At 36.7% G+C, this 16,938-nt stretch overlaps 1 protein-coding gene across 1 annotated transcript in view; it reads right to left on the reverse strand.

Annotated features, from left to right (window-relative positions):
• The window catches only part of NALCN (sodium leak channel, non-selective), a 222,972-nt gene that overhangs the window by 197,726 nt on the left and 8,308 nt on the right, over positions 1-16,938 (reverse strand). Inside the window, exons 2-3 of the mRNA XM_056500515.1 lie at positions 15,333-15,479; positions 12,932-13,114 (exon numbers count right to left, since the gene is read on the reverse strand). Coding sequence (XP_056356490.1) covers positions 12,932-13,114; positions 15,333-15,440 — 291 coding nt within the window. The 5' untranslated portion in view covers positions 15,441-15,479. The remainder of the gene's footprint in view (positions 1-12,931; positions 13,115-15,332; positions 15,480-16,938) is intronic.

The following is a 16,938-nucleotide window of genomic DNA, read 5'->3' on the forward strand; positions in this document are numbered from 1 at the left end:
AACCTGACAAGCACTTTCAATATTTTAGTCACACAGTAAAAACAGCGAAGATATACACGGTCTAATCAAGACAGAAAACTGCATCTGACTTCTGTTATCAATTCTACTTTTCCATCCCTCAAATTAAAACTATTTCATTAATGTCCTCATGTGTCAAACAAAGGTTGGGAACAAAGGGCACAAAACCAAGGAAATTGTGAATTGTTTATCTAGGATCATGCTAATAACTAAAGAAAAACTGATATATTTTAAAATGGATAGTTCACCTCTAAGTTAGTCCTCTACAACAGTGATAGGATCACTTCAAAATAACCCAAAATATATTTACTTTAAAGGTCTGTATTAGGGGGGAAAAAGAAACAATGTATGTGTATGGGAATGAAACAACTTCTCATTTTCTGCACGTCTTCTTTATGATAAAGTATCTTTGTTCATAATGAAGGAACTTATTTAAAATATACTCACATAACACCAACTGATTTGAAACGACCAATGAAATTACAATTTCTGTGTAAAACAACTCTGAATGGCCACAATGAATATAATTTCACTTTATCATCACTGAACTAAGTGCAATTTGTAACAACTCATGCATTGTACTGAACTGCTCCACTGTGGACACTGCTGAAGGCCTGGGCAAACGCTGTCAGGCCTTTTTCTCAAGTTTTAAGTATTTTTCTCAAGCCATAAAACTTTCTCAGCCTCAGCTAGGATTTTTCCCAAGCTAGAGACTTTTCCTTTACTGTAAACATAAGAGAAAGAATCATAACAGAGATAAACACCTGCAAGGTCCCTGAGAAAGCCAGGGACAAGAGGTGTCTATCTTTCTCTGACCAATAAACTGTCTGTATTTTGTTTTGCACAAACTGCCTTATTTAAGGCAATGGCTTCTTTCAATAAATTGCTCTTTCTTGCTTTCCTGCACCAAGCAAGAGAATGTCTTGTTGCTGTGTTCTCGCTGCTCCGTAATCTTTCTCCACGGCAACACTCCACCATCAGATGCTTTAAGTAATACATCACATAATACATAATTTATCTTTTCCCTAACAGATAATGTAATATTGAGAGTATTCTTGTATTCTATGCTAGAAAAAGATTGAAAAAATCAGTGGATTTTACAGCACAAATCCCAAAATTACTCTTTTTTAATTAATAAAATGAAACACAGCTCTTGCTGGCCATTTGGGTAAGAGAGTGATGCCACACATGCTACAGACACACAACAACATAGTTTTAATAGATCCTTACAAAACCCCCCCTATAATCACTAAGGAATCACTACTTCATCCTTTGAAATCACTACAATAATTAAACTGAATTTGTTGAGATTTCCAGATCGTTTTAGGAAACACCAAAGATATAAGGCTAAAGAACTATTCACTAAAGAACAGTTTCAAACCTGTTTTTAAGGCAGACAAGATTTTTGTTAACATATGTAATTAACTACACTGAACTTAGTATTTAATGTTTCATATCATACTGGTGGATATTAAACGATACTGTTCACATTTCATATGCTGCTTTTAACAGAAAAAAACAAACAATCAAATATCGAAAAGGAAGAAACCATTCTATCTTTGAAGCAAAACTCAAGACTTTCAGACAGACAAACAAGGACCATTTACTTGCTAATAATCCTATAACAGTGTTTTCTGTAATAAAATGGGGTAGGGGAATTAGTAAGAGTTAAAAACCAAAACTGGCAAGCTAAACAAGCAAACAAACAATCCCCACAAAACAAACAAAAAGAAAACCACACAAAAAATCCCAAACCCAAACTGGAAATAAGCATCAAAATGTTGCACAATACACTTCATCAAGCACAAAAGTATCGAAGGCAAAAATTGTTTCCACCAAACAATAGAAAGGAATGCCACAACACACCACCTGTGTCACCCACAGCATTGCAGAGCATCTCAGCTCAACCAAGTGTCACCTACTTTGGATTGACCACTATCCAGAGCCCCCAGGCACACTCTTCATATCTAGCCTGTAGAGAAGAGATGCTGATGCCAAACAGAAATATGGCTCCCAAACCCTTGGGGAAGGGAGCTTTGCTGGTGCTTTATATTGCTGCTCTCTTGATACACCACCTTACCATTGCAGCTGGCTGCAAACATGCCCTGCAGAGATTTTACGGGTTACAGCACTGAAAGCCTGAATTTCATTTCCCTCTCCATCTGCTCATTAGCCATCTGTATTCAGTGCTCCAGGTATTGCCTTACTAGCTGACTCAGCTTCCCTGGATGTCTTAAGGGTTCAGCAAATCTAAAAGTGGCTGATCAGGAGGATTAATAGGATTCCCCTACATGGAACAGCACTCACTTTTTCCAGGAAGTGCACAGAAAAAATCTCCACTCGGAGAACAGTTAAACATCTGATCATATTGCCAAGAGAAATGCTGCAATGTCTTTTCCTAGAAATATTTCAAACTCAATTTCATAGGACCCTGACTAATCAATTCTGAGCCCTGCTTTGCGCAAGAGGTCGGTCCAGACTATGTCTTCAGGTTCCTCCCCAGACTGTTCCCTAGTTGCAGGCATTTAAGCCAGTCTCCTCCAAATACCAGATTTTTGGGGTTAACTCCAACTCTACATCTAGTTCCACATCTGCTCAGGCTCAGAAGTACTCTGCAGTCTCACAGAGGTGATGTGAAATAAACACTGATGCTCTTCATTCACCAGTATTATGCCCTCCCCTAGTTCCAGTGTTTATGGTAGATGCAATGGGCAGATTGGGATCCAAATGTTTCAAGGTGAAAGCTTTTACTTTGAAGTATCAGATATTGCCTGGAGGATGAACAGGGAGATTTGATAGGCAAACAGTCTCATCTAACATGACAAAACTCAGATTTATGATTGACATTCAAATCTCTCATTCAACAGAAAAAAACCCACAATGATGAGGGTTGGAATACATAAGAAGGAGGCACTTTCCAGAAAGAGGACTGTATTATTTAGTAACTGGCATTCTAAAAAGCTGAATAATACATTTGTTTTTTACTATAGAGACCAGAAAATTTTACCTAAACAAAAATCCTGGTATAGTTGTAAGATAGCCGTATTTATATTAATGGTGGAGAATACAATATTGTGAAATTCAATTTTACATTCAGCTTACTCCCTTAAAAACCTCACTTAAATTTCATCATTTTCATGAAAATAAAGCTGCACAGAAATGATCTTATTCCCTTCAACAAGGATTTGGATGTCATTAAGATTTGTTTATCTTCATGTCTTGTTTGACCCTCTCAAATTAAGAGAGAAGACAAAATAAAATAGGATTTTTAGTTATAGCAGATTTCATTGAAAATGCAAATTTCAACACAGAACGGCACATTAGGAATTCATTTCCCTCTCTTGCTACCTGAAAATGTTATCCAGTATGTTGGTTTCACTGCTTTCCCAATATATGTATCATTTTACTCTGATAGGAAGTGATACATTAAAAATATCCCTCAATAATAGCTGTTTTCATAAGAATAAAAAGAAAGTAATCCTTTAAAGTGCTAATAGAGAAGGAAAAAAAATTACCAAAAAGTAAAATTTTGTTCATCTAATTGGTCTATGTATTGAAAAAGCAATATCTAGCTACACTATGAAAGTCAGTGTGCAGTATAGTTTTTAATAGTAACTTTTAGATTAAATTTTGACCACCATCGTGAGTCACTAAGTATTTTATTATATGGACACATACTTCAATCCATGCCCCAGAATAATTTCTCACTAAAAACTTCCATGACCCTTTGACCAGTTATAATAAATACCATTTTTATTTTAGAAACACTGCTTATGTACTTTCGCCAAGTAATTTAAATGCATTTCATTTTCTAATGTGTTAATGCAAAAATGGTGCAAAAAGCCCCACTGTGCAATATGAGTCATTACTTTCCTGTAATAAACACTCCAATAAAACCAGACACAAGTAACCATGGAAACAGGTGCGTATATTCCAGTGCCATGGTCTCTAACCTTCCCTGGCCCACAGGCAGTAACACCCAACCAGCAGCATGCTGCAGGCAACTTCAAATTTCTTTTCCTCATGATAATCAGTTTTAATTTCTTTAATTTTCTGTGACTAGAAACAGCATCAGAGCATTTTACAAGCAACACAATCCCAGTAGTCTGGGAACAGATCTCCTTACAATGGTCATAGACACTTAGCAAAGCAGCAAAAATGACAGGAAAAGGGTGATAAAGAAGAATCAACTTTTGTAGATTGTCATATTCAAATAATGGATATAAATACTTTTTATATGAAATAATATTTAAAACTAACAATCACAGCTCCAACACCAAAATATTCCAGTATTAAGTTGAGTTTTAAAACAATCTGAAATAACATATTCTTTGCCAACACAGGATAGCATAGGACCTGCACTACACATCTAGGTTTCCAACAACATTATACACAGTACAAAATTCTATTTTTTAATATACATATATATGTATTTTAATATATCTATGTTTGTAAAGTAATTTGCCACAAGGATAAGTAGTTTTCATCTTACAATTGCAAGGCATAGGGTAAAACAGAAACTCAAATCTTATGACAAATGGTCTTTTTTGTGTTTGCTCTGTGAGCTTTTTATGACTACAGGTAAGTAGTTTTTTCTATTTTTTTCCCCCCTACTAACTTTAGTCAAAGCATCTTAAAATTTTCTTATCCTTGCCACTGATTCCACTGGTTATGTCCCTGCCCTCAAGGTCAAGGTTCTCACTTTTGTTTGTGACTTGCACCTCCCTAGACTGAGCTCTCAGCAGAGATATCATAAGCACATGAGAGCAGGCTATTGCTGGATGACAGGAGCCACATACTCTGCTTTACTATCTGACCTTTGAAAGGAACACAACTTCCTGATCCTTAACTCATTTGTCAACTATGGATATACAGCACTCCTAAAGTCATGGAGTAAAACTAATTTCAAAATTTCAATTTTCTATTTTCAGTTTGTAATGCAACAGAAATACCCTTGACAAAGTTACCAAAAGCTGGTAAGCCAGTTGAAAGTGTTTCACCAAAATTCTATTAATATTTCCATGATTTATCAGAAAGATAAAAATAATTTTGTAATTTCTCCATTCTTGTTAATTAATATTAAAACTACTCAAAAGAACACAAAACAGAAACTTGTAATAAAGTGCAGTAAACATCAGTTCTGTAATTGATAACTCAAGACAAACTTATGAATTAGGATGATTATGGAAGAAATTGACTTAAGCATAAATTAATTAATACCGTAAGTGTTAATAAAGAATTAGCATTGCAATGTGTGTATACCTTCTGTAGTCCTGTCCACAAACAATAAATATATGAGTTAGAGAAATAACTGACTCTGAGATATCTACAGGTGAGGTGTTAGCCTGTGTATTTTAAGCTTCCCTTTCTATCAATGGAAAAAAAAAAAGACCAGATAAATTATCCTTTAAAAGAGCCTACTTTAGACACAAACAACTAATTGCAGACCACTGCAGTCCCTTAAATTAGTGCTGATGAATACTGTTTTTATTTTCCTGTTTTAAGTCCAAAAATGTTATGCAAGATCCATCCTCAATTCTCTCCTCTTGAGTAGACAGACAACAATTACAGCAACCAAAGAACCTATCAGAAAAATGATGAGGAGATGAGGAAAATGTTCTCTCTGAACAGGACAAATGCTGCCTGGAAACACCCAACATGCTGGAGGCACTGATTTCAGTTAACTAAGTAGTACTAGACAGACAGAAGCGAAACTTTTCCCATCTATTTGTGACTGTTTTGGTCGCAGAGTAAGCTTAGTTTCAGTTCCTGCCTGAATTCACCAAGAATGCAGAAAGCTAGTGGTGTAACCATTCACTTCTGCCCCTTGCAGGGGTTCTGAAGTCAGTGAAGAGCACACTGCTACTGAAATAAGACTGACAAATCCACTCACAACTACTTCAGTTAGTACGAAAGTTTGGCTGCAAATGTAATTGATTTAACAATGGGGAAAATGTTAAGGACCATTACTTATGACTTTTTGCAACCTCCTTTGTTAGCTGACGTGTGTCACAACTGCATTGTAAAAAAAGAGATATTTCTATTGAATTTAGTACAGTGCTTCTGTTGTATAAAAAAAACATTCTCACTTTCAGCATTAAGTGTCAAAGAGGCTTTTTTAACAGACAGAAGGAACTCTTCCTTTTTTTTTTTACAATGTAACTCTCTTAATGGAGGAGTAGGATAAACCATGCCTCCTTTTCACAACACGATTTTAGTGTAGGTTCTCTCATACCATCATGACAGTGATTAGGAGCTGCAAGGAAGATGCAATCTAATGAAGAAAATTCCATATACCCTAACAGTGTCTATGGAATGAAATTATATCCACTCAGCTTTCATTCCCTAAAGGCTGAATTGTCTGAGATAACTGTTACTTGGTTCCTTTTTGTTATAGTTTTTGGCACATTTTCCTCTTTGGTTATTTTATTATATATAAATGCCACCAGTGCAACTGTGTCTAATACAAGCAATTTACCTGGAGTATTTCTCTTTACCTGGGATATGTCTCCCCATACACAAGCTGAAATAAACACTTCTTATAAAGGCAATAGATACCCTTAAAGTAAAGTATCTTTATCTTGGTCATACCCATGTGACGTGACCTTCAGAAGGCACATTACTAGAAAGCATACGGTAATTTTTTCATCCCACTGATTAAAAGAAATAAAGACCTTCTGTCACACATTAGGATGCCCTCTTTCTTTGAGGAGACCAATGCTCATCGAATAACACATCTGTTTTAGGCTTGAGAGTTATCCTTCATTTCTTCAATTCCACCCCAGCTCCTCTTTCAAGGAGGGGATAATTTTGGAAACTTTCCTTGAATCTGAGAACATACTTGTGTCACGCCCATAGTCATGCTCTTAAGTGACATATGAGTGGGCACATCAATGTGAGCTTTGATTCTGAGGGACCATAAGACTTGTCAGTTAAGCTCCATGTTGACTCATTAACTATTTTGACAGACCCAAAGAGTAGTTTATTCATGGTGCTCTCAAAAGCCTGACAATCAATCAGTAACTTATGCAGTAGATATAAACTGCATGTAATTTGGAAAACACTTTAAATTTTATTGATGATAAAGTGAAGGAGATTGATCTGCTTTCATTTGACAGACAATACTTCCTTAATGTAGCTGATTCTTGCAAAGCTCTTTCTGACCAAGGAGCATGAAACATGACAGGAATCAAAACCAAGGAGTCAATGAGCTCTGTTCACATTCTGGTAACTTAAGAGCATGAAAACAAATCTAGGATCAATTGAAGGAAGAATTCTGAATTGAAAACATAATGAAAATACCAATGTCAAACTGAATTGAGTAAGGTTTAACTATGCACTATTACATTTTTTATTACATTTACTATCCCAAGCCATCATTCTTCCATATAGAATGTTTTTTTTAATTCAATATGGAAGATTATTGCTTAGAATGCAAACATAATAACATGCCCTGACTTCCTCTAATTCTGTCTCTGTCTCATACAAAACTTCACAAACCACTGTAAATTCTTACTGCTTGTACATATATTTTATACAATGCTGACAGACAACATTAGGCAGACTGTCCTAGAATGCTGTTTTGAATGGTATTTCAATCAGTAAAAAATTACATCCTGAATTTAATTTTTCAGGTACAAGTTTCAAAGTAAAGAGAGATGTATTAATAGCATTAGTTCACTTGTTCATGACATGTGACAATAACTGCATGGGCAGCCCAAAGTTTGGATCGATTTTACTAGCACAGCAACAATAACCCAGATGGAAACCTGAGTAATAAAAGACACAATACCACTGCAACATTTCAGTTTAACTTTTCTTCTGGGATAACAAAACTCTTGGATGAAGGTATTGGTTTCTTTTTTCACTTAGTTTACACATGAAAAAGGGAGAAGTTTTACAGATAAAAGGCTAGCAATTTCAGAAACTACTTTTCTTTTCTAAAACACCCTAGGAACCAATGAAAGTGTATTTTTCATTTGTCCTCAGAAGGTGTTAATTAGACATTTTCAAAATCTTCCTAGCTCAGCTATATTTATATTGTTATTAACTACGACTTAAGAGGATAGTGCCTAACTTCTCCATAAATTAGGTTTCTTGCTGGACTGTAATTTTACATTAATCATGGCTCAAAGGTTTTTTAGCATTTCAATTCCTAAAGCATTTACAGAAATACTGATTCGTGCTAAAGTTCAGTAGAACCATATGGCAATGCATTTATTGATACTACACTCACTAAAAGACTTGAATGCATTTAAATTAGGACATTGCAGCAACAAATTGCCTTATATGAAGACGCTTTATATATAAACACCTTTAATAAATGCTAATAGGTTTCTAAACAGTGCCTTATTTACTTCATTTGCCACTATCTTTGACAGTCCATGGATCAATGTTGTCCTGGCAAAATTATATTTAACTAATATTTTCCCTAGGAACAATAATCCAAGGAATAATTCAAATATTTCACTAAAAAGGATTACTTATTGAACACCATTGAAAGAAAAATGGAAAATCTTGTTTAAGCTTTACCAGAAATATTTTGTACCAGAAATATTTTGTACATAAGACTGGTCAAGCATTGGAGTAGGTTGTTTAAGAGACTTGTGGAATCTTCCTCCTTGGAGAAGTCTAAGATTCATCTGGACAACCCAAGTCATGGGCAACGTTACCTATATGGATCTGCTTTGGGCAGCAGGTCAGACCAGATGACCTCTGGAGGTCCCTCACATCTGAGTTATTCTACAATTCCCCAAGTGGCACCAAAGATGGCACTTCATTTCAGTGTAATTATATTTACCGATGAATGCTACAAGACATTGAGTTTTAAGTGAATCCTCAATTGTTAAAATAACAATAAATACAGCCATTTTCTACCTAAACTCTCTTTGCGTAACAGTGGTTATATCTTATCTGTTTTACTGTATTTTTATCTAATAAATGAAGAGCAAAATGTCAGTGCGCAAAAGAAATAATCTGTGTTGTTATCTGTAAATTTATAGTGTGAATTGAGGCAATGGGAACAACTCCAGACAGCTATTAATTCTGTGTGCCCAGACTCATCAGACATGCCTCACAGACAAGCTCATCATCTGACAATCAGAGACAAGTTCATCCTTTGCAGAGCAGCTAAGGACTCTAAGTCTGCCCAGTTCAGAGAACAGGAGGCTGAGGCGTAACCTGGCTGCTCTCTACAGCTTCCTGATGGGGGGAAGTGGAGAATGAGGTGCTGACTTTTCTGGTGCCTTATGACAAGGATGCAATGGAATGGTTCAAAGCTGTGTGATGGAAGGTTCAGACTGGTAATAGGGAATCATTTTATAAAGAAGGTGGCCAAACACTGAAACAGACTTCCTAGAGAGATAGTTGATGCCCAAACCCTGTGTTTAGGAGGCATTTGGACAATGCACTTAGTAAAATACTTTAAGTTTTTGTCAGCACTGGTCAGGCAGTTGGACTAGATTATGATTGTAGTTCACTTCCAATGGTTCCTTCAAACCATTCCATTCCATTCCATTCCATTCCATTCCATTCCATTCCATTCATCACAGAATAAGCTGAGTTGGAAGGGAACCATAAGGATCACTGAGTCCAATTCCCAGCCCTGCACAGGACAGCCCCCAGAGTCACACCATGTGCCTGAACACATTCTCCACACTCTTCTTGAACTCTGTCAGGCTGGTGCTGGCTGGGGAGCCTGTTCCATTGCCCAAACACCTTCTGGGTGACAATATCCAACCTAAGCCATCCCTGACACAACTTCAGGCCATTCCCTCAGGTCCTGTCACTGGTCACCACAGAGAAGAGATCAGTGTCTGCCACTCCTCTTCCCCTCATGAAGAAGTTGTAGACCGCAATGAGCTCACCCCTCAGTCTCCTCCAGGCTGAACAGACCCACTGCCCTCAGACACTCCTCATAAGTCTTCCCCTCAAGGCCCTTCACTATCTTGGCTGCCCTCCTTTGGACACTCTCTGATAGTTTAATATCTTTCTTATATTGTGGCACTCAAAAGTGCTGACTCATTTTCAGCTTTCTGTAGAACAGGACCCTCAGGTCCCTTTCCATGGCACTGCTTTCCAGCATCTCATTCCCCACTCTATATTGTACATCCAGGGCTGCCCCATTCCAGGGACACGTTTCCTTATTGAACTTCATAGGGGTTGTGATTGCCCAACCTCCTCTTTTGTGGAGGTCCCTCTGCAGGGCCTCCCTGCCTTCAAGGGAGACAGCAGTTCCTCCCAGTTTTGTCGTGTCTGTGAACTGGCTCAGTATCCTTTCCAGTCCTGTGTCTAAGTCATTAATGAAGATGTTGAAGAGCACAGGGCTGAGAATGGAGCCCTGGGGAACCCCACTAGTCACAGGTCACCTGTCTGATGTCACCCCATTCACTGTAACCCTTTGTGCCTGACTCATGAGCCAGATTGCCCACCACCACATGATCTGTTTCTCCAGCTGTGTGCTGGATATTTTGTCCAGAAGGATCCTGTGAGAAACAGTATTAAAAGCTTTACTGAAATCCAGAAAGATGACATCCACTGGCTTCCCTTGATCAGCTAGGTGGGTTACCTTTTCATAAAAGGAAACTAGGATTTGATAAGCAGGACTTTCCCCTCACGAAGCCGTGCTGCCATTGTCTTTCAGGTGTTTTATAATTTCTCCATAACTCTCCATAACTCTTCTCCATAACCAGAAACTCAAATGAGCCTGAAAGGCCTGTAGTTTCTGGGATGCTCCTTCTTGCCCTTTTTGAAAATCAGGGCAACATTTGCCAGCTTCCAGTCAGCAGGGACATCACCAGATTCCCAAGAGCACTCAGAAATCACTGTTAGAGGTTTTGTGGTGACATTAGCTGCTCTTTGAGGATTCTTTGATATATCCCATCAGGCTCCATAGATTTGTCGGGATCCAGCTGGAGCAGCAGATCCCAAACATTTTCAGGGACAACTAGGAGATGATCATTCCTGCAGTCATGGTCCTCCAGGTCCGTGTTGAACACAGAGGCAAAGAATGTGTTGAACCCCTCTGCCTTATCCATGTCCCCGCTTGTGAGGTGACCATTCTCATCCTGTTAAGCGCTGATGTTATTCTTACACTTCCTGTTGCCACAAATATACTTGAAAAAGGTTTTTTATTGTCCTCCACTGTTCTGGCAGGTTTAACTCCAGCTGATCGTTGGCCCATGAATTTTCTCCCCACAGTGACAAGCAGCATCTTCCCATGTCACCTGACCTTGCTTCCACTGGTCATACGTCTTTCTTTTCTGCCTTTTTTCCTAAGAGAAGACTTTGCTCAGCCAAGCTGGCCTCCTGCCTTGTCTGCTTGACTTCTGACATTTGGGAATTGCCTGGTCCTGTGTCATTAAGAGACGATGTTTAAAAAGTGACTAGAACTGATGGACACCAGCATCTGCAAAAATATTTTCACTTACTAATTCCCTGAACAGCCTGAAGTCTGCTCCTCTCATGTCCAGAGCTGAGGTTTTGCTGTCATTTTCCTCCTGTCAACAAAGATTTTAAACTCTTGCCAAGACAGCTGCTGATCTCCACTTCACTCATGAGATCGACTCTGTTGACAAGCAGTAGATCAAGGAGGGCATCGTTCTGAGTCACCTCTCTTAGGACCTGCTCCATAAAGTTGTCATCCAGGCTTTTTAAGAATCTTCTGGCCCAGCTATGTGATGCTTCCATGCAATTCCTGGCAAGTTGAAGTCCCCCATAAGGACAATGGAAATCCTTAATATTCTTTTCTCACAAACCCACAAATTTAAACAACCCAGTAAAGACAACAGGCTATGCAGCAGCATATCTTTCATATCCCCTAGGTGTTGACTGTGAGTGAAGTTGGTATTTGCATACTCAAAAGCTCAGAAATCACTGATTTCCCATGCATAATTCTCTGTCCATATCTTCACTTTCTTCATGGACATCTCTGAACAAGAGAGCTCGGGTAGCAGCCAGAAACAGCACTTCAAAAAGGATTACTCTGGCTTTACACAACCCATGAAGATTTTCTCAGAATCATCTTATTTCAGTAACTTTCTAAATATTAATATTAATGACAATTAAACTTTTACTATTAATATTCATTAAGTATGATGACACAATAGTTCAATCTCAAATTAAAATCTTAAGTACATCAGATGTCTCTGGAGTCACCAGACCTTTAAGGAGTTAAAAGCAAGGATAACATAACACCCATTATATATTATCTGCAGTAGTGCCATAATTGCACTGTCAGTAAGGTCTGCAAATGGATTTCAAACATGAAAGCTGAATTTTTATCTTTTTGCAGAAGATTAGAAACAATCACTAAAATAATAATACCAAATAATGATTACTAAAATATTCTGCAGTTTTGCAGCTTCCAATCCACTTACACAAATTAGCCCAGTGACAACAGCAGACATATGATAAGAGAAACATTTTGTTTACCAACATGGACTATATCAAGGTAAAAAAATATATCAAAGCAAGACCACTTTCTCTACTAGCTTGTAGTAAAACTCATGTTCTTACTGACGTAAAGTAACCATACCACAACACATCCAGCCATATGAAATGAAAATCTAAATTCTAAGACCATATATGGAGACCAGCAGACATTTACAAAATATTCTTGCTAATGTGTATGTAGCTTATTTTTCCTTTAATTCTTTATACTAATAAAATTAAACTATCTGTTTTCTTAATAGGAAACCTTTATTATGAATGCTTGCATTATATTTTGATGGGATTAAATATGCAGTAAAGCTACATCTTTATCCATCTGTCTTTTCAGTTTATACACCATGGTGTTGCCTGCAGTTAAAAAACAATCATAGCAAGAAGAGCTGGCAAGTTAAAAAACAAATACCAAATGTCATTAGCATCCAGATGACTGGAGGCACACAGAGTATACTGTTTAAATGCTTACCTTAACTATCCCACGGATATGCATTTTTGCTATCATCTCTGCAGTGTAAAGAAACATCAACAGAGTATCAAGAGCAAATGTCACATACTGGAGAGGTGGATAATGCTCGAAGGTTTTTGGAGTGTTCATACACACTGAAATAACACTGATGATGGCACAAATTCGTAGTAAAGAGTGCACCCACTGAAAAGAAAAAAAAAACAACAAAATCCAAACATGAGATATTGCAAGATTTCTTTGATGTTCAAAAAGCATTTAGCTTCTATAACTTATTCTGGTACTCTTTCAGAAATGCATGTCTGTGTCCTTTCACATAACAACCAACATATAAAACGTCTTCAACCAAAAATAAGCACTCCTAAATTACTTGTACATATATAGACACCTATATATTTTATTACTTAATTTGTGAGGTTGTATAATTCAGAAAACATGAATTAAGAGCCATGAAACTGAGAGCTAAGATTCCATAATTTCTACTTTGTGGCACTTGAAATTCAATTTCTTTTCGAATGGCAACTCATTACATTTATGGGCAGACAATAAGTAGAATTAGTTGAAGTTATAAATCGGGTGGATAGATTAAATAAAATATTTGTGGAAAATTGTGGTCCAACACTTAAGAAGAAAATATTTTTAAATCAGTTCACTACTCAAAAAATTAAGTGAGAGTCACAGGATTAAAAGCATCCTTCTGGTTATGAAAAGAATAAATATAAAAGAGATTATGTGACAGACAGCTATTTCTTTAAAGATTCACTTTTGTTCTGATCAAATTTTGTTGCTTTAAGAGAACAGCTCATTTTTATTACTAATTAGGACTCAGCCCAGTCAGAAAAGGAGGTGTAATAAAAATGCAGAATGTATCAATATGGAGGTTTAGGGTTGGATTTTTTCTTTAAATCAAAACATGATTGAAAAATCTTGAAGGCAGGCAAGTATAATGAATCATAATTGGTAAGGTTGTACTTATTTTAAGAAAAAGTAAAAGATACTTCAGCAAGAAAGAAATCTTTAAACAAAAAACACAGAAGTATATTTATCAAAATTTTTAATCTGGGGAAAAGTTCTACACTCATTTACAGTATACCTCAGACCTTCTGATATCCAGAAGAATCAAGAACAGCCACCTAATTTAATACTCACTTTTCAATCACTTAAATGTAATGATATCTGACCTGAATTGAATAGCTCTATCATTTGCATACTCTGAGCCCAGATTAATAATTTGGAAGCAGAAGACACCTAATGAATGATCTCCAACATCCCATTAACATCCACTTTGTTTCGAACCTTGTTTCAACTGAAACAATTAACATAAGTATTAAAATGTGGCTGATACAAAACTTTTTCTCTGCCATAGTAAAGTGTCAGTACAACAAACACTAAGCAATGTACAACTAGTCCATCAGCATGATAAGAAAATATTATTCCATGAAAACCTTGTGTATTGTGGGATGAAAAATGTAGGTTAATACCCACCATATATTTCTGCAATGACATTTTGAATTTATTACAGTAGTCAATATAAACATTATACTTAAATAACTGACAAGAAAACACCCATTTATTAATTCATGCTATATAGCTTTAGATGTTAAAACTCAGCAGCAAAGCTGAGGGGATCTGGCATTCTTACTACAAAGGAGAAGATGGTTTCCATAAATGAATGCAATCCTAACAACAGGTATTATCTCAGAATGTTTTACTTCCTGCTTTTAAGAGAAATGCAAAAATGCCTTCTCTGCAAAACCAGAAATCATTCACAATACTGGAATCCCCAACCCATGCTTATTGCTGAATAAATACTTCAATCATAATAACCATATTTACATGGTAAAGACATTTTCTTAATACAGTACAGTCTTCTCAACTCCTAATGAAGTTTCAAGTTGCCAGACACTTTTACACCTCTCTTTTTCTCAAGGCAGGTTTTAGCTTAATAGGTACCAGAAATAAAACAGCCAAAATAACAACACTTTTATATTCATAAATATTTTAAAAGGAGAGATTTGAAAGTCAAAAGTGCTTATTGCTGGCTACCACTTGAGCAACAACATCCTCCTTTTAACATCTTTTTCAAAAGCTCATTTTATGAACTTGTAATTTCAACGAATATGTTAGGAACCAGAGAGCTTAAATAGATGGCTTTTTTAAAAGAATCAATTAGATGAACTGGTTGGAAAATACTGGTTGATTATCCCATAATTTTGCAACAGCTAAAAGAAACAATTTTATTTAGTCATTGATGCTTTTCAAAAAATTAACTGGTACACTAGCAACTATATTTCAAAACTTGTTTCTGACTAATATATAATTCAGAATTTCTTGTGGAAGTCATATTTCAACAATTCAAGTTACATTTAAATTAAAATTAGTAATTACATAAAGAGATACCTACTGGTTTGTTAATCCATAGAATATCTGCATTGTCTGACAAAGATTCATCGGGACCAAAATCTGTAACTGGTTGGGCTTCCACCCTTGAACTCTGTTTCCTTTTTAGCATCCTGAAGTTAACTTCTCTTATCTATAATCATGAAACCTCCTTGGTGAGAAAAAAACAGAAAACATTAATTCACTTAAGCAATATAATGCATTTTGAACTGTTTTATAAATGACCTAAAGCATTTTTTTTTCATGCACACTTGTTTTGTACTTACTGATTAATAGGATATTGATTTTTTTAAATATAAATCACTGACATGACTCTCAGTTTCTCTTAGTTTCCAAAAAAAAATACACAAAGGTATGCAACACAAACAATTACCAGAAACTTACCAATGCTGACAGAAAATTTGTTCTAATATGCAAATAATGGTATTGCTGTGAACTTCAACATAGAGAAATCATTGGATGGATTTGACCTGGAGCCATTTAATTAAATGGTGACATTTCCATTTATTGCACTAGGCTAAGATAAATCCCAATATGCCAAAGGCAAACAGGCAATATTAAGCAGCCAATAGATGTTAATATTATTTACTGAAATCAGAGGAGCCTTTTTGCTATATACTACTATTAACATGTATTTTTCTAATACTTTCTTTTGATGTTAACAATTATCTATCCAACAGCCAGACAGATGTTTGTGGGTCATGTGTTGGCACATGGAAGGACTGAGGAAAATGTGTTGTTTCCACAAGGTTGAGTCGGGACATTCCTGCATGGCTGGCACTGACTGACCCTTTTGTAAGCTCAGCCATGTAAGCCACAATTAGGGGACACGCCATGAGAGCAGTAAGGTGAGTTAGATCTTAGTACTGACTTTCCCACAGACACAGTTCATGGATCCCAGAGTCTAAGCAAATCCAAACAGATGAGGAAGATATACTCTCCTGAGAACTAACTGTCTGCCCACGAAATACAATTCTATTGTTCATGAAATACAACCCCTTATAGATTTCTTTTTTTTCCCCAGCAAAGTGAGGTGGGGAAGAAAGCAAGATCTTGGGACCTTGCTCTGGACCTTTACTCTGGGCCAAGTGTCTGCAGATGACACTGCCCTGTGACAACTAAAAGTTTGTCAAAGCTAGTATAAGACAGAATCATAGAATGGTTTGAGTTTGAGGCAACCTTTAAAGATAATCTATCCCAACTTCCCTGTCATAGGTAGGGACATTTTTCACTAGATCAGACTGCTGAAAGCCCTGTCCACTTTTTAATGATATGCCTACCGCAACTTCTCTGAAGAGCCCGTTTGTATGTCTCATCACTTTCATTGTAGTAAAGTTTTTCCTTATGTCCAACCTAAATCTTCTCTTTTCCAGTTCAACTCTGTTGCTCTCTTGTCCTGTCACTACAGGCCCTGGTAATTACAGCCCCAAGTATCACAATGACAACTGTAACATGAATGCAGGAAACACTGGCTGGAGGCAATAGTGGGCTCAGGACTGCAGTAGTGCCCATGTGCTTGGTCTCAGCTGGCCTTTCCAATCCCATGGGCTGCTGCTTCATGTCCAAACACTATGCTTGCATCCTTGTCTGTCTCTTCTTTTTAGCTGTTA

The sequence above is a fragment of the Oenanthe melanoleuca genome, chromosome 1 (assembly GCF_029582105.1).
Source record: "Oenanthe melanoleuca isolate GR-GAL-2019-014 chromosome 1, OMel1.0, whole genome shotgun sequence".
In the NCBI taxonomy this organism is placed as follows: domain Eukaryota; kingdom Metazoa; phylum Chordata; class Aves; order Passeriformes; family Muscicapidae; genus Oenanthe; species Oenanthe melanoleuca.